The 16,950-nt window shown below is 62.4% G+C and overlaps 1 protein-coding gene across 7 annotated transcripts; it reads left to right on the top strand.

Annotated features, from left to right (window-relative positions):
* The first annotated feature begins 233 nt into the window (after window positions 1–233).
* DNMT3B (DNA methyltransferase 3 beta) lies at window positions 234–16,218 on the top strand. 7 transcript variants are annotated; one of them, XM_065691857.1, is made up of 21 exons: window positions 234–331; window positions 1,061–1,170; window positions 1,896–2,072; window positions 5,418–5,562; window positions 6,178–6,293; window positions 7,092–7,250; window positions 7,649–7,840; window positions 8,880–9,038; window positions 9,529–9,636; window positions 10,075–10,216; window positions 10,477–10,605; window positions 10,982–11,026; window positions 11,266–11,345; window positions 11,585–11,697; window positions 12,058–12,241; window positions 12,450–12,534; window positions 12,913–13,154; window positions 13,287–13,377; window positions 13,635–13,783; window positions 14,273–14,358; window positions 16,007–16,218. In XM_065691857.1, the coding sequence occupies exons 3-21, from the start codon at window positions 2,064–2,066 to the stop codon at window positions 16,143–16,145; spliced, it is 2,373 nt and encodes a 790-aa protein (XP_065547929.1). In that variant the 5' UTR covers window positions 234–331; window positions 1,061–1,170; window positions 1,896–2,063; the 3' UTR covers window positions 16,146–16,218. The 7 variants fall into 7 exon arrangements, with proteins under 7 accessions (XP_065547929.1, XP_065547930.1, XP_065547926.1 ...); XM_065691858.1 differs by having other exon boundaries at window positions 1,896–2,168; window positions 7,092–7,244; window positions 13,009–13,154; XM_065691854.1 differs by having other exon boundaries at window positions 1,896–2,168; window positions 7,092–7,244.
* The last annotated feature ends 732 nt before the right edge of the window (window positions 16,219–16,950 follow it).

Here is a 16,950-nt window from a genome sequence, read left to right as displayed (position 1 = left end):
CTGGGCAATGCGGGGTCCGGGCCGTGCGGAGCAGCGGGGCAACGCAGGGGCGCCAGGGATGCGGAGGCCGGGGGTGGGGGGGGGATGCTGAGCCCCGGGGGTGCGGACCCGAGGGCAGGCGGTGCGGTGCGGGCCCCGCGCTCCCCTCCCCCGCCGTGCGGCGCGGCGGGCGTGGAGAGGAGGAGGAGGAGGAGGAGGAGGGGCTGCCCAGCACGGGCAGGGTTAAAGCGCCATGTAACCGGAGCGCGGGGCTGTCGGGGGCCGGCCGGAGCGCGAGAGGCGGTGAGCGGCGGCGCGGCCCCGCTGGACGGCGCGTCCCGCCGCGGCGCAGGTGAGCGCGGGGACGGGGGGGAGCCGGGGTTACCGGGGGGAGCCGGGCCGGAGCCGCGGCGCATCCTCGTGGGCGGCTTTGTTGTACGCGGCGGTGGCGGCGGGGGACAATGGGGCGGGCGGGGTCGCGGCACCGGGGCACCGGAGCGCGGTGGCGGGAGCGCCCCGGGCCCGGCCGATCGCGCGGCTCCGCTCCGTGCTCCCGGGGTCTCGCCCCTCCGGTCCGGGGGCGCGGCGCGGAGCGGCCCCGCCGCCACTTGTTGCGGGCGCTCGGTCCCGGGGCGGGTTCTGGGGTCGGGACAGCCGCGGCGCCGGTCCCGGTCCCGGTCCCGCCCGGCCCCTCCCGCTCCTCCGGCGCTTGTCGCAACTTTCGGGAGTTTCAAGCGGAGGCGCCGCTGCCGCGTGTCCCGGGGGCGCGTCCCGGGGCTGTCACGGCGGGGTCGGGCCGGGCTGGGGGCACTCCCGGCGCCCCGGTACCGGGACGGGCACGGGGAGCGGGGCGGGGGCAGAGCCCGGAGCCGCAGCGGGAGCACAGCGGAGCCTCGGGTTCCTTCAGTGAAGCGGCGGCTGCGGGGCGGGGAGGGCTCGGGGGGTGTTCCCCGGGGCCGGGGCTCGGTTTCGGCTTCCGGGGACCGGGATGCGGCGGCAGCGCTGCCGGAGCTGAGCACCTTTTGTTTTCGGTTTGGGGTCAAGGATCTGTCAGCGCATCTTCTTGCTTCTCTGTCCGCAGGAAAGCGGCTCTCGCCGGCGCCTCGGGCGTGAAGCGGCGCCTCCCCGGGGCGGAGCAGAGGGGGCGGCCGGGGCCCGGGCTCAGTTGCTGGGGCACCGGCCCAGCGGCAGGTACCGGCCCGGGGAAGCTCTACTGGCATCATCATCCTCACCCGGGCAGTGGGGGAGGCAAGGGAGAGACATCAAGGAAGAGGTCTGAGCTCCAGCCCGGGGCAAGAGTCCCTGGAGCCGGGAGAGGAGCAGCGGTGGGAGCAGGTCCTGGGGCTGCACCGCTCCCCGGGAAAAGGGGACACAGGAGGAGCTGAAACGTGCTGCCCCTGCAGCAGGACTTGTGTTAACTGCCTCTTAACTGCTTCCACTTTCCTAATTTTTAGTGAAATGAGGGGGAATGAGCCAAAGGGGCACCCTGGGGAAGATGGGGGGAGCTGGAGGCCCTGCTCTGCAGAGGTACATTATCGCTCTCTGCAACTACCTGAAAGGAGGATGGAGCCAGGAGTCTCCCAAATATGAGACAAGAGGAAATGGCCTCAAGCTGCACCAGAGGAGATTCAGACTGGAGATTAGGAACAATTCCTTCCCCAGAGGGTGCTCAGGCATTGGAACAGGCTGCCCAGGGCAGTGGTGGAGTCACCATCTCTGGAAGTGTTCACACACCGTGTAGACGAGGCCCTCAGTGACATGGGTTAGTGGTGGCCTTGGCAATGCTGGGGACCGGCTGGTTGTGATGATCTGAAGGGTCTTTTCCAATGTGGTTGGTTCTAGGATTCTCCAGGGCCAGGCAGGGGGCACGGGGACAGTGAGGTGTCATTGTCATCACTTTGTGTCCTCTTGTGCAGGGGAAGGATGCAGCAGTAAGTGCTCCGGACAGGACCTGCCACAGCTGAGACCCTCCCGGCCGGCGCGGAGCCCCCAGTGCCCCCGGCCCGGCCGCTCCACACCGGGCACGTCCCGGGGCAGGGGCTCGGGGGAGCCGGCGTGGCCCCTGGCAGCGCGACGTGGCCGAGATGAGCATGGTAAAGAGCCTAGAGCGGCTGGAGCAGCGGCTGGCTGTGATGGTGGCTGCCCAGGAGACTCCTCAGGCCTGGTCTTCACGGGGAGAGGAGGGGCCGGTTTGTTTTTTGTTTCTTTTCTTTCATCCGAGCTCGGCTGAGAGGCAGCGGCCGCTGAGCCCGGGGGTGGCCGCGCAGGGCTGGGGCAGGGGGGCAGAGAGGAAACAGGGGGAAATGGAGGGAAGTGCCGGAGCGCGGGAGAGCCGGAGAGGGGCCAGGCACAGGAAACGGGCAGGGGAGGGGAGAGCCTGCCCTTCTTAATGAGCCAAAATGGGCTCCCTTTCTTGCTGAACTGCCAGCCCAGCAGCTCTTTTCTTCCCAGGATTAGAGGGAAATGCTCAGTTTGGGGAGAGTTAAAGGGCATTTGTGTGGGGGACAGCCCTGAGCCAGCCCGGAGGGAGCGAGCCCTGGCCATTGGGGTCCTTTATTTCTTTTTGTTATTCAAACAGGGCCTGGGTGATGGCTGCCATCCCAGCCATCCCGTAAAACTTCCAGCCTTTTGATATGCATGCCCCTGTCTGGAGGCAAAGTCCGGCTGTCTCCCTGCGAGCTCCCCACCTACCCGGAACAGCACCTGATAAGGGCCAGGCTGTTTTCTCAAGAAGGAAAACTGAAAGTGGGCCCAGTCCTGGGCTGAGGAACAGCCCTGGGTCAGGGGCAGCGGGGTTCAGGGCAGTGGGGTCCTGAGGCATGGTCTGCGGGGCAGGATGTGATGCCTGGTAGGTGAGAGCAGCCCCCCTGCCCGCTCTGCCTGCACTGGGGCACTGGCTGCTCCCCAGCCTGGCTCTCGAAGCAGTTAATGCTGTGGTGTGGTCCTTAACCAGTTTGGCAAACCTTAAAGAAACTGGTATTGCAAAACTAGGGCGGGATCCGGAGTCAGCGGGTTCATTGTCTCGGTGGGGTATGGCTGCAGGGCACAGCCCGGGCACCAGGCAGAGCCGGGCGACCACTAACACCGGTCTCTTGGGGAGCTCGGAGCATCCGAGCGGGAATCCTGCACGGTTCGAGTCCTGGTGGGTTCCCGTAGGAAGCGTGCGGCTGCAGCGCTCGCCTGTGTGTTCGCAGTGCATTGAGCAGTGCAGACGCTGCGGTGCTGGTTTTCTCCTCCCGTGAGACGCAACATGTGAGGGGAGTGCTCTGGTTCTTATTATTTTCGTAATGCCCTGTGCACATGTTGGTGTGCGAAGGGAGGCGAGGACAAAGAGCTGAGCCTCCCTCCCGAGCGTGGTGAGGCTTGTAGGGATGGCGGCTCCAGGGGGATCAGTGGGAAGGACAGGATGGTCCTGGGCATGCAGCTTCCTTGCTTGGTGCTAAAGCAACATAAAGAGAGGGGATGGGAACTGCAGTCCTGCTGTCCCGGGTCGGTGTTTGTGAGAGCGAGACTTTAGCTTTGCAGTTTGGGGCTGCTGTGATGTGATGTTCCCTATCCTGCTTGGTGTATCTGAGGATGGTGATGGGATGTCCTCAAGTGATCTGGGGTGGTGCAGCTGGAGAAGTGCGTGGTGTGATGCTCCTGCGGGTGCAGTACTTGCTTCCTTTAGGATTGGAAGAAAGTCAGAGCTCCCAGAGCATGTGGCAAAGCTGAGCTGGGCACAGCGGGTGCTTGGTCCTGGCTTGGGGAGACCTGGCTGTTGTGTCACCAGTGTCACCAGTGCAGGGCTGGTGGGGATATATCACCCCATTGCCAGCCAGGGCACAGTGGGCACCAGGCAGCTCCAGGCTGAGAAAGGACAAAGCCATTCTGAGGTGCCGGTTTGAATGCCCTGGGCTCTGTCTCTGCCTGGGGCTGCCACTCAAAGGACCAGATGCGAAGGTCCCATGAAGGCCCTGGTGGGATGCGAGGATGCAGATCGCAGGGCTGGGAGGTGGCCTTGCCTGCTGCTGTCCTCCATGGATCTTGCCAGGCTCACACTGCCCCGTCTCCCATCCTCAGCCTCTCCTCTGGGTCCTGCTCATGCTAAGGGAGCAGCGCATCCTCTCGCACCTCACTGTGTGGGCTCCCAAGGGAGATTCTCTGTATTTTGCTGAGATTGTCCATGGCAGCATTGCCGCTGGTGATTGCTGTTCACCGCAGCCTGGAGAAGGGAGCAGAGCCCGGAGGGGCTGGTCTGCCTGCGCTGCACCGCACCGGGAGCATGTGGGGCCAGGACCGGCTGCCCGGGCCGGGACAGCCCAGCGAGTCCGGGCAGCTCCCAGGAATTGTTCACTGGGTCTGGAGCAGATGTGCTGCAGCCGTGGGATTTCTGCACACAGCTGTGGGGCTCGGAGCGCTTTTACACTCCTGCTGGTGCCGCTCCTCCTGTCCCTTTGTCGGGCAGATGTGTCTGGGGAGGGGGCAGGATGCGCACCGGGGGCTCTGGCTATGGAGGTGGGTGCTGGTCACCTGCCTTCCTTCGTGTCTGGATGTTACCAGGGTTTTAAGGCTGCCTTTGGCATCTGGAACATCAGACCCCGACTGGTCTTTGTTTGCCAGAGGTGCTGACAGATGATCGGAGCAGAAATCTCAACTGTTAGGGAAGCAGTTGGAGGCGATGCTGAGCGAGAGCGGCGGGAGGGGGCCGGGGCAGGAGCCCGGGGTCTCTCTGGGGCTGGGGGGATTGGTTGTGTCTGGTTCCAAACAGGGCTTTGGACGGGTTAAGCCTGGCTTGCTCCTTGCTCGCTGAGCTACGTGCGCCTGCAGTGACGGTGCTGGCGGAGGGGCAAGTTGCAGCACAGACCCATAGCCCAGCAATGAGGCAGCTTCGTTAGCGCGGTCCCGGGGGCCTCTGGGAGAGCCTGGGAGCTTCCACTTCCGAAAACAGGATCCAGGGAGGGCAGAGGCCTCTGGGTGCCGGTGAGGCGCCGGGGACACGTGGCCGGGCTCTGCGCTGCAGCAGCTCCCGGTGCAGGGGCCGCCGGCACACGGGGGTGCTGCCGGTGCCGGGGGTGCAGACCCCTGCCCTGCCCTGCCCCGGGTGAGGCCAGGGAAGGGGCAGGAGGAGATTTCTCCCTTTGGGGGGGAGTTCAGGTCGCTGCAGGCGCCAGGACTTTGCCCCCCATGGCGAGCTCTGCTGTGTCCTGCTGCTGTGAGCGCCCGCCTGCTGCTGGCTGCAGGGCGCGGGGATGGTGGATGCGGCTTCTGTTTGCTGGAGCTGGTGGATCCTCAGAGCCACCCCTTAGCCCCCGGGGCCGCTGCGGATGCGGCTCCGGTCAGAGCCCTCCACAAAGGGCAGGAGAAGTTGTGGCTGGATTGCAGAGCTTGCAGCAGGGGCTTTGCCAGCCCTGGGGCTTTCTGCATTCTCCATTTCCTTTCTGCTCTGGCTTCCACAGGCGACCATGAAGAAGGACAGCAGCCCCGGCCAGGAGGAGGCAGACTGCAGGGCAGAGCTGATCCTCCTCAACGGCGCCTGTACCAGTCGCACCAGTGACACCCCCCCCATCATACGGGAGACAAATGGGAAGCCCAGCACTCCCGGTGAGTCTCGATGTGCCCAGGGATACCCAGGGATACGTGAAACCAGGGATGTCCCAGCCACTATGCCAGGGTTGCAGCACAGCGCCCAGGTTCCCTCCATGACTCCGCTGGGTCTTTTCTTCCCGGCAGCACATCCATGAGTCCAGGCCACAGCAACAGCAGTGGTTGTGGAAAGGGGTGCCACGCTGGGATGCCGGCTCTGCCCCTTGATGGTTTAACTGCTCGCAGTGAGGGAGCCCTCATCCTCTCGAGGAATGCCTGGGGATACTCAGGTCATGGTCCCCAAATCCCACCTCTTGTACTCATAAGGTCCTGCTTTAAATGAAAAGCCTGAATAGCAGGAGTACAGTTTGCTTATGGCTCAGGAACAAAACGATGCATAAGAAGGTCCCTCCCTTCCAGCCTGGGTGCAGGTGGGGGATGTGGGACTGCTGCTGTTGGCAGCACCGCGATGGGCAGCCTCGGGGATGCTGCTTGTCTCCTGCTCTCGGCCTCATTTCTCCAGGATGAGGCTTTGGTGTCTTCCTCTGCTGCCCGGAGGAGCGGGGGTTTGGGGTGCGCTGGGCACGGCTGGGGAGGCTCATGGAGCCTGAGGCTGCTCTTGTCCCTGTGCAGATGCTGGGGGCCTGGGGCTGCCATCGCTGGAGAACAACAAGAAGGTGAACAAGGGAGACCCGGCCAAGGAGGAGGAGGGCCTGTCCTGGCCGCTGGCTCTCGCGGAGGTGCAGGAGGCAAGTGCTCAGCAGGACCCTGGAGCCCGGGCTGTGCTTGGGGACCCTTGCCCGTTCCCCCGGGGCTACGGGAGCAGCCCAGAGGCAGATGCGATATTCATTTACAGGCAGAATATTTGTTTGCATTGTTCAATTCCTGCTGTGCTTTATGTCAGCAGCAGCAGTGTGGTGGGGGTGATGCAGCCATGCCCGGGACGTGTTGCAGCAATATGATCACTGTTATGCTGATATCGTCTTCAGTTGATGGACTGAAGCATCCCACCCCCTCCTCAGGGTGTCCTGCTTTTGGCTGCTTTGGGGCTGGGTCCCAGTCCTGTGTTGAGTAGGTTGAAAAACCCCCAGGGGATTTTCACTTGCGGAATCTCACCTTGTGCTGATGCTCTCTTGTGCTGCATGCAGGAAACCCCCTTGGGTTGTGCTGTGTGGAAACTGCAGCTGCTGAGCCGCAGGGGAAGGGCTGCCCTGGTGCCTCTGCAGGGCTGGGGCAGGAGGGAGGTAGAGGAGGGTACAACTGAGGAGGGTACAGTCGAGGATGCATGGGATGGCTGGAAACAAAGGTGATGCCATCGGCTGCTGGTGGGATGCTCTCGCAGTGCTGGGGGCTGCAGCAGTGTGAGCTCCTGAGCACCTTGCCATCCTGTCCGCAGAGATGCTGTGAAGTGCAGCTGCCTGTGCTCACCTCGCATTCCCCATCCATGCCCAGGGCCCTGGTGCTGCCGGTGCCAGCCCCAAGGGGCATGGGCTGGGGGAAGGCGTCTGTGCCACATCCACGCCACGTCCTCTCTGCCCTGGTTGCAGGTGCGGCCCCGGGGCAGCGCAGGCTGGGAGAGCAGCCTCCGGCAGAAGCCCCCCGTGCGCCTCATCTTCCAGGCAGGGCAGACCCGCCAAGAGATGAAGATCAAGGAAACCAACAGCGTGGAGCCCCCACGGGACCTGCCGACCCCCCTGCGGGTGAGGGTGCGTGGGGCTGGGGCTGCCCTGGGATCGGGAGACCTGCCCTGCTGCCGTGCCCTGCCCAAGGCTTCAGGCACACTCTGTGCCTCAGTTTCCCCTGTGCGGTCGGGGGGTGTGGGCTGCTGCTTGCCATTGCTGTGAACTGGGTGCTTTGGGGTGAACTGGGGAGAGGAAAAGGGAAGAGCAGAAGCGTTGTTACATTTTCTATGTGTCTTGAGAGCAGAAACAGAGCACGTCTCCTTCAGGTACCCCGGTCCAGGGCCTTTCCCTCCACTCCTGGTGCCCCCCTTCCCAAGTTCCTCTTCTCTGATCCCTGGATACGTGGCTGGGGGTGGCGTGGGGCAGGTTTCCGCTCACCTTCCCCTCTCCCCGCGCTCACACTCCACTTCTCCACCATGCAGAGCTCCAAGCGGCGCCAGTCCGCACCTATCCCCATCCCCACCATCGACCTGACGGAGGAGGATTCCCGGGACTCCTCCCGGAGCAGCAGCACGCTCTCTGGCAGCAGCTCCCAGGAGGGCCAGAACGGCTCCACTGAGCTGGGGACTGAGGAGACCGAGAGCAGGGATGTGGGGATGGCGCTGGAGTACCAGGTACGGATGGGTCCCACTCTGCTCCTGCACCTGGGATGCTGCAGCTTCTCCTGCGTGCCCTCCCCTGTGTGCCCAGGCTGTGATGATGCTGGGCTGTCCCCATCCATCGGGCTCTGGTCCGGGGCTGCAGGCGGGAGCTGTGCAGGGACCGGCCCTGCCCGTGCTGCTTGTGGGGCTGGAAAAGCCTCCAAGGGCCCCGGAGACGCGCGCGTGGCACACGCCGGGCTGGCAGCGCGCCGTGCCCCGCCGAGACACGCAGTTGCATGTGCAGGAAACGTTTCTGGGGGGGATGCTGGGTTGGAGCGGAGCTGCTGGAGCTGCAGAGGGTGATTCAGTGCCTGCAGGCAGCGGGGCAGGGCCCCAGGATTGCAGGAATTGGGCAATTGCATCTTGCTGCACAATTGGGTGCCCAATTGCGGAATGAAGCTGGGAAGGAGGGCTCTGCAGGTCAAGGTGACTGCTCCTGCGTGGGGAGCATGGTCCTGGCGCGGTCCCTGTCGGGCTGCCTGATGGAGGCCCTTGCTTGGCACGGTCATGCCAAAATTCCCAGCTCTCCCTTTCGTTGTCTCTGTTTTGCTCTGCTCCGTTTCCCCTGTGGGTGCCCTGTCCCTGGGGTGCAGCCGGATGGGCTGAGCTGTGAGCCCCATGGAGGGGCTGCCCTGTGCCAAGGAGCAACCTCAGGGAGCCCAGGTGGGAGCTGGTGGGAGTGGGGTGCTGGTGCTGGTGCCAGTGCCGGGGGCACTGTGCAGGACGCAGCACGCACTGCACTGTGCCAGGCACTGCTGATGCTCAGACCTTCCTGCACGGCGCAGGGCTGGCTCTGGTGCTGCCGGGGTGTGCTCTGCTGTTCTGAGGCAGGGGATGCAGCTCCGGTGCATCCCTGTGCAGAGCTTCACAGGTGAGCAGCGATGGGCACACGTGGTGGAGCAGCGGTGTGGGGTGCTCCATGGCCACGTTCCGGGGCTCTCTGCCACAGCTGCTTGGACGAACCGGGGAGCTCACTCTGTGGCTCATCCGTGTTCTCCTCTTCTGCCTTCAGGACGGGAAGGATTTTGGAATCGGGGAGCTCGTCTGGGGAAAGATCAAGGGTTTCTCCTGGTGGCCGGCGATCGTCGTCTCCTACCGAGCCACGGCCAAGCGCCCGGCAGCCTCGGGCATGCGCTGGGTGCAGTGGTTCGGAGATGGGAAGTTCTCTGAGGTGAGCTCCTGCCTGTTCCTGCCTGTCCCTGGCTTCTCCTGGGCTGGAGCCCTCATCCCTGCCCAGCTGCTGCCTGCCCTGCTCCCGGGGCTGCCTCTGGGAGGGTCTGTGTGTGCCCGGCTCCAGCCTCCCTCGCAGGGACCCCGGTGGCTCCGGTGCCAGCAGCCTGGGCACCATAGGCTGGTGACAGGACCCAGCAATGGGAACGGCCCCGGGGTGCAGGAGGGAGGGAAGCCCGCAGGGCTGCGCTGGCAGAGGTGCGGTGCTGGCAGAGGTGCGGTGCTGGCAGAGGTGTGCACAGCCCGTTCCATGCGTGCAGCGCTGCCGCTGCTCATCCCCTCCTGCAGCTGACGCTGGGCTTCCACGGCCCCACAGCCCAGGCAGAGCCCTCGGCTCTGGTGTGAGCGGTGCCGCGGGGCTGGGTGCGTGGCACGGGGTGCATGGTGCTCCGGGGACGTGCCCGGTGCAAGCTCTTGCTGCTGTCCCGCAGGTTTCTGCAGACAAGCTGATGGGGCTCGTGGCCTTCAGGCAGCATTTCAACCTGTCCACGTTCAACAAGCTGGTCTCCTACCGCCGAGCCGTGTACCATGCACTGGAGGTAGCCGGAGCGGAGCTGGGGCTGGGTGAAGGAAGGTGCCAAGCGAAGCAGCTGGGGCTGGGCTGTCCCTGCTCCCATCGCATGGGGCTGACGGAGGCAGCCGGCTCATGGCAGGGAGGGGGGCACAGGAGGGTGGCTGGGAGCATTCCCAGCACTGGAATGCAGCAGCTGCCGCCGGGCTGAGCCCTGTGCACGGTTGTGTGCTGGGGAGAGGGCTCGGGACATGGCCCTGGCAGGCACGTGGGCCACGCAGCTGCGGCCGGGCTGCTCCATGCATGGGGGCCAGCCCCTGTCCCGTGGTGTCCCGTGGTGTCCTCTGCTGTCCCACGGCGTCCCGTGGTGTCCCATGGTGTCCCATGGTGTCCTATGGTGTCCCATGGTGTCCCATGGTGTCCCATAGTGTCCCGTGGTGTCCCCCAAGGTCCCTCCTCTTGGCAGGTTGCCCGGAGCCGGTCGGGAAAGACGTTTTCCACAGCCCCTGGGGAGTCCCTGGAGGAGCAGCTGAAGCCCATGATTGATTGGGCACTCACTGGCTTCAAGCCCCTGGGCTTCAAGGGACTGCGGCCGCCCAAAGCCTCAGGTGAGGAGGTGCCACGAGCCGGGCATGGGGATGGCGCCGGCATTGCTGGGCCTGCTGGCTTGGAACCGAGGTGGCCCTCGGGCTCCTCAGTGCGGTCCCTGCCAGCAGCATTGCCAGAAGCCACAGAGTAAAGCACCTCAAAGCCATCGCCCCTGGATGAGCCCTGAGCCATGCTGGGGAGCTGCGGTGCTGTCCCCCCGCGCCCCGGGATGCTCCCAGGGCTGGCGGCTTGTGCCCATGGAGCCACCTTTCCCTTGCAGAGAACGGGGTCCTGAGGAACGGGACGGAGGAGGTGCTGTCCCTCGAGCAGTGTCCCCCCACCAAGAGGCTGAAGACCAACCTGTGCACCAGCGGCAAGGAGCAGCGCGTGGAGGAGGAGCAAACCCGAGGTGCGCAGCGGGGAGAGCTGGGGAGCACCGAGCATCCTGCGGCGCTGGGCAACCGCCCCGGGAAGGGCTCGGCGCTTCCCGGGGGATGTGAGCTTGCTTTCCAAAGGCCAAAGCTTTTCTGGGCCTTACAAGGCACCAGCAAACCCAACTGCGAGACACAGGCTGGGCCCCATTGGTTGCTTAGCTTGGAAATGATCTTTGAGCTCTAGTTCTGGTGAAGGACATGGGGTTTGCACCAACATTCCTGGTACGCCTTTGCTGTGCAATGCCCAACGGAGCAGCAGCAGTTTTAATGAAGAAAGAAGGCGTCTGTACGTGGAGGGTTTTGTTCGTTACTTAAGGACTGATAAATACGTGTACTTTTTATTTCCTAAAGAGCAAATGGTGTCGGAAGTTACCAACAACAGCGGGAGCCTCGAAGGTAACGGGTGGTCCTCTCTTGGGAAAGGTGTGGGGTGATGCGGGTGATGGGCAAAGATCCTGGGTCCTCTTTATGGCTCCAAGTGGAAGGGAAAGGTGCTGGGGTGCTGGGTGCCGATCCCGCTGTGGGGCCTGATCCTGGGGGAGCCTCGGCCACCTCCAGACCTGCGCGTGTCTGCGGCACGGGGCAGTGGGGTCCCTGCCTGCCCCGGGCTCAGCAGAGCTCTGTCTGTCCTGCAGAGAGCTGTTTGTCCTGCGGGAGGAGGAACCCGGCCACCTTCCACCCGCTGTTCGAGGGGGGGCTCTGCCAGACCTGCAGGGTAAGTGCGGGCAGGATGGGTGCAGGATCCAGCCCTGCTGCACACGGGGCAGGAGGGGGTGACTCTGCCAGGTCCTGGCTGTGCTGTATCCACTGTGGGGCTGTTCCTTGCTGTGTCTCTATTTGAAGCACCAAGGATGGGCGTCCTCGAGCTCTCGGTTAGCAACTCCACATTCTCTCTTCACTCTCTGATGACAGATCCTGATCCCTTTGTACTTCTCCCGGTTCTCCTTTCGCTAGGATAGATTCCTGGAGCTCTTCTACATGTACGACGAGGACGGTTACCAGTCCTACTGCACCGTGTGCTGCGAGGGCAAGGAGCTGCTGCTCTGCAGCAATGCTGGCTGCTACAGGTGGGTCCTGGCTGTTTCTTGGGCTGAGCTCCCAGCGATGCTCATGGGAGCTGCAGGGAAGCGGGGTCGTGTGTGAGCCTGGCAAGGTGCTGGTGCTGGCTGCGATGCAGCGCAGCCTCCCCATCCCTGCTGAGCCAGGCTTCACCTGAATGACAGCCCCCGGGGGGCTGGCGGGAGCGTTACCCACACCTGGGGCACCGCTTTGTGCCAGCATCCCTAGGACCTGGGGTACTGCCCGGCCAAACCTCCTGCGAAACATGGCGGGGGCTCCAGTGCACGGCAGGGGAGACCCCGGGAGAGGCTGGGCTGACGCGGGGGGATCCTGGAGGCGATGGGCACGAGCTGCTCTGGTTTGGGCAGGTGCTTCTGTGTGGAGTGCCTGGAGGTGCTGGTGGGCAGAGGGACGTCGGCCAAGGCGAAAGAGCAGGAGCCCTGGAACTGCTACATGTGCCAGCCCCAGAGGAGCTATGGGGTGCTGCAGCGCCGGCAGGACTGGAACACGCGCCTGCAGGACTTCTTCACCAGCGACAAGGGGCAGGAATACGTAAGGGCTGCGGCCATGGGAGCCCAGAGCGCTGGGAATGGGGGGGAGGCTGCAGTGTGGCTCGGAATTCCCCATCCGTCTGCCTTGGCCCCGCTCCTCCACCTTCACCAAGGGTGGAGCTGGGCTCTCGGCCATGCAGATGCTCCCCTGAAGGCAGAGGTGATTCTTGTGTTGCAGCACTGGGCCTTCATTGCTGGCTTCCTTGCAGGCTGCACCCAAAATCTACCCGACGGTGCCACCAGCGAAGAGGAGACCTATTCGAGTGCTCTCTTTGTTCGCTGGCATAGCCACAGGTGAGGCGCTGGAAGAGCAACACCGCACATGGGGGGGATCAGCTTCATGGCCTCAAACCCGTCTCTGAAGGCTTGGTGGGGAGAGGAAGGTGAAGGGCAGGGGGATCCCCACCAGAAGAGGATAAGGGCAGGGGCTCCCATTCCTGGTGGATATGGCTGCAGAGGAGGGAGGGCAAGGGGATTGCTCAGAGGTTCCTGCTGCGCTGGGCGCTGTCAAGGGGCTGGTTTCGCTGGGCAGCGAGAGCTGTGGGAGCTCTGGCAGCACCGGTTTGACTCCGCTCTGGAATTCTGCTTCCCGGGTTTCCCGCACCTGCTGCAGGAATGGGTCAAACAAGTGGTTTGCTGTTCCACGAGCCCTGTGTGACTGCCCCCTCCTAGGACACGCCAAAACGGCCACGTCGAGCGTCTCTGCTGACGAAGGAGACCGGGAGACAAAGGAGAGCAGCGCAGCCTCAGACGTGTGTCCCTTGGCAGGGTACCTGGTGCTGAAGGACTTGGGCATCCAAGTGGAGAAGTACATCGCCTCGGAGATCTGCGAAGAGCCCATTGCCGTGGGCACCATGCGGCACGAGGGCAACATCACCTACGTGCACGATGTCAGGAACATAACCAAGAGAAACGTGAGCTGGGCAACGTGGCACCGTGGCCGTGGGGGCTCACCCCAGCACCCCTGGGGCAGGATTTCCCCCTGCCCTGTCCAGGAGGAGGGAGCCACTTCCCTGGTGTCTCCTAACGGGATCTGTCCGCTCTAGATCGAGGAGTGGGGTCCTTTTGACCTGGTGATCGGTGGAAGCCCCTGCACTGACATCTCCCTTGTCAACCCAGCCAGGAAGGGGCTCTATGGTAAGGCTGCTTTGCCTCTGCAGGGCTGGGTTTCCCTGGGGACATTCCTGGGGTTCGGAGCCATCTCAAAGCACAGGGAAAAGGTTCAGGCCCAGTCTGCCTTGGTGGTGGCTCCCCTCCGAGCTGCAGCCCTTGGGCTGGCACCTGCTAAGCACAGGCTGTGTCCATGCTGGTGGGGAGGCAGCCAGGGCCCCCAGACCCCCGCTCCCCATGCAGCAGCAGATCCCAGCCTGCAGCTCCTTCTTTCTCCCTTGTAGAAGGGACCGGGAGGCTGTTCTTTGAGTTCTACCACCTGCTCAACTACGCTCGTCCCAAGGCCGGAGAGGAGCGTCCCTTCTTCTGGATGTTCGAGAACGTGGTGGCCATGAGGGTCAATGACAAGAGGGACATCTCTCGGTTTCTGGAGGTGGGGATTGCGGCTTTAGGAAGGGCGTCTGAGCCGGAGACACCTCCTGTGCCATGCACACTGCGCTGAGCTGTGTGGGGCTGGCTCTGGTTTTGTGTGGCCCCTGCCTGATGCGCACCCAGGAATCAAGCTTTCATCCTTGGCTCTGGGTCTCCTGGGGCTTGCAGCAGGGTGGTCCCAGCACCTGCTCCCTGGGGCAGGCTCTGCCTTGCAGAAAGATGTGCTCAGGGCAGTGCCCGCTGTGTTATTTCTAGGGAGAGGGAGGTCAGGGACTGGAGAGGATTTTTAGCTGTGCTGGCCGTGGCCGTGGTGTGGGAGCCCACAGGGCCAGCCAGACCGTGCTCTGGTGTGGAGCAGGAGTCTGGGGGGGCTACATCCTTAGGAGGACTTGCTATTCACTGCTGTTGCAGTGCAGTGGAGAGCGGCACCATGCAGGAGAGGGCTGAGCCCAAGCCTCCTCTAACCCTGATTTTTGCATGTCTTTTGCAGTGTAACCCGGTTATGATCGATGCTATCAAGATATCAGCTGCCCACCGAGCGCGCTATTTCTGGGGTAACCTTCCAGGGATGAACAGGTAATGAACCCTTCACTGTCCGTTTGAATCTCTCGCTGCAGCTTTGCTCTGTTTCATGGTGCTTGTACGGTTCTTCCCTCCTTGGCCCTGAGCCCAGCTCCCGGGAGCTGAAGAGCTGCAGTTCCCGTATGGTGCAGTTCCCTGCAGCGATGTGCACATGACAAAGTGCTTGTTAATGAGCAGGGATGAGACTGGGAAAAGCAGCAGCATCCTCTGCCCTGGGCCTGGAGCCTGTGGAGGGAAGAGTGATGGGGTCAGTGCAGGATGCTCTGTGGTGTGTTTAGCTTGGGGTTATACATGACATGCACATCCACCAGCCTTTGTTTAAGATGCAGGCTAATGTGGGGTGCTGTAGGGCGGCCCCATGCCCAGCGAGTGCTGTGTGGGGTTTGCAGGGGCAGCGGATCAACCCCAGCAGCCTCCTTGGCCAGGGCTGCTCAGTCCAGTGTGGTGCCTTAGGGAAGCTGCTCCAGGCTTTGTGCACACCTCGGGAGCACCCTGAATTGGTGGTAAAACACAGCAGGAGGACTTGGAGTAGAGTAAAACCCTATAGCTACCAGGCCTGCGCACCAGCTACTCCTAGCAACAGAACCGGGAGATTTCACCAGGGAGTGCCTCAGCCAATAAAGAGATGGGGTTTAAATACTCCGGATTGTTTGTATTTAAATTGCCAGTATTTCTTGGAGTTAAAACTAATTAAAGCGGAGCGAGAGGCATGCAGGAATTTGAAAGTGAAATAGCAATTACCGAGGCTTTGTCATGTGAAATGGCACTTGGAGAACCTTCCTCTGATGGAAGCCTGGGGATGAGCTGTCTCCGCGATCTGTCCTGGGGCGATGCTTGTGGAGGTGCCTTGCTGAGCAGAGTGGGCAGAGGTGTGAGTTCTTGGCTCCGTGTGGCTCCTGGGACGGTGCTGTACTGACCTCGGCCATGGCACAGAGGCTGTGTGAGGACACAGCCGTGGAGCTGGGAGGAGGAATTTTCCATTGTCTTTAGCGTTTGCTTTTTGCTCCCCATGCTCGGTGCTGATTCCTGGCTGGAGATTGCTGGTGGCTCTTGGGTTTGTTTTTCCTTTTATTTCTCCTAATCCAGCTTTAAAATGGAGCCAGCACAGGGGGGGTCTCAACCCCTGCCAGCATCTCCCTCCAACTGGGAGCTCTGCTGGGGTGTGTTCCCAGGGGCATCAGCCGCTGGGTGCACTGGTGGTGGGCTGGGGCCCTGGGGCAGCTCCTGGACAGCAGTGCTTCTGTGCCCAGGCAGATGTGCTTGCATGGATACACGAGGGGTGGTTTGTCTGTGGCCATGGGAGCGGGGCTGCGGGTGTGGGCTCTGCTCTGCTGCCCCTGGGCAAGTGCCTCTGGCTCTGGGCAGAGCAGGAAAGACTGTGTCACCTTTGCCAGATGCTTTGGGTAGGAAGCAATGCACATTCGCTTGCTGCCACTCTGGGAAAGGAAATCGGAGCTGGTGGGGAGCACTGACACACTGCTGAGGAGCTTCTGCTGAGCAAGGCTCTAAAACACAGGCTGGGGCTCGAGGGATGCAGGGATGGATGCAGATGGGACAGAGAGATGCTGTGTCCTGGCTGCATCTGGTGGGCACCGGTGCAGTCACCAAAGCTCACCCCCCCTCCCCTGCCTCTGCTCCACAGGATCTTCGGCTTCCCCCTCCACTACACGGATGTCTCCAACATGGGCCGCGGTGCTCGCCAGAAGCTGCTGCGGTCGTGGAGCGTCCCCGTCATCCAGCACCTCTTCTCCCCGCTCAAGGATTACTTTGCCTGCGAATAGCCAGCCGAGCAGCCCTCGTCTCTCTGGTAAAGATGCACAGCTCGGCTGGAGGCGGGAGAGGGACGGGCCCATCCCTGCTCTTCCCTCCTGCAGGGAGGCAGCCTGGCCCCGCAGGGAGAGCCGAGGAAATGTCTTTAACCAAAGAACCTGGCAGGGTAACTTTTCTTGAAAGGGACTGATGGCAGTGATAGAAAACACGGACAAAAGAGCTTTAATTGCCCAGCGCAGGAAGCTCTGTGCATGGCTGAGACCATGGGAAGCCTCCTCCAGAGCATTAAATACCCAGTTTAGCCTAGAGCTGAAAGTCACAACTTGCTGAGCAGTGAGCGCGGAGGCAGCTGCCGAGGGGCGCGGGCAGATGTGAACTGCAGCGAGTTCCTGCTTCTGACCAAACAAACCTCTCCTGAAGCAACTGCCAAAGCCCCCCCGGCTGTGGCAGGAGGTGTAAGGGACCCTGCTCAGGTACATACACTGAACACGCAGGATACACACACCAAATCGGTTTTATTGTTATTTTTTGATAAACTTTTGTGTTGTTTAATGTCTATTGCTGCTTTAAGGCATTACATATGAATGTGGAGATTCCTAGACCTGAATGTAGCTGAAACTGAACTGTGAGGTGATAGAATTACTTTTCTAGCTAGAACTAAAGGAATACTGTTTTATACGTTTGGCTGTAGTTTACAAATACTCACTACTTCCTTTTTAAAGCATCTACAACCTTTTCCTTCCATTTTAAAAATCCTGCTGAGTGGTTTGAAAGCTTACACAGGAATTGGAGCAGGGAGGATTGGAGCTCCAGTGT

This window comes from Lathamus discolor, chromosome 11 (assembly GCF_037157495.1).
Source record: "Lathamus discolor isolate bLatDis1 chromosome 11, bLatDis1.hap1, whole genome shotgun sequence".
Taxonomy (NCBI): domain Eukaryota; kingdom Metazoa; phylum Chordata; class Aves; order Psittaciformes; family Psittacidae; genus Lathamus; species Lathamus discolor.
The sequence above is the reverse complement of the archived record's forward strand: the minus strand, read 5'-3'. Positions and strand labels throughout refer to the sequence as shown.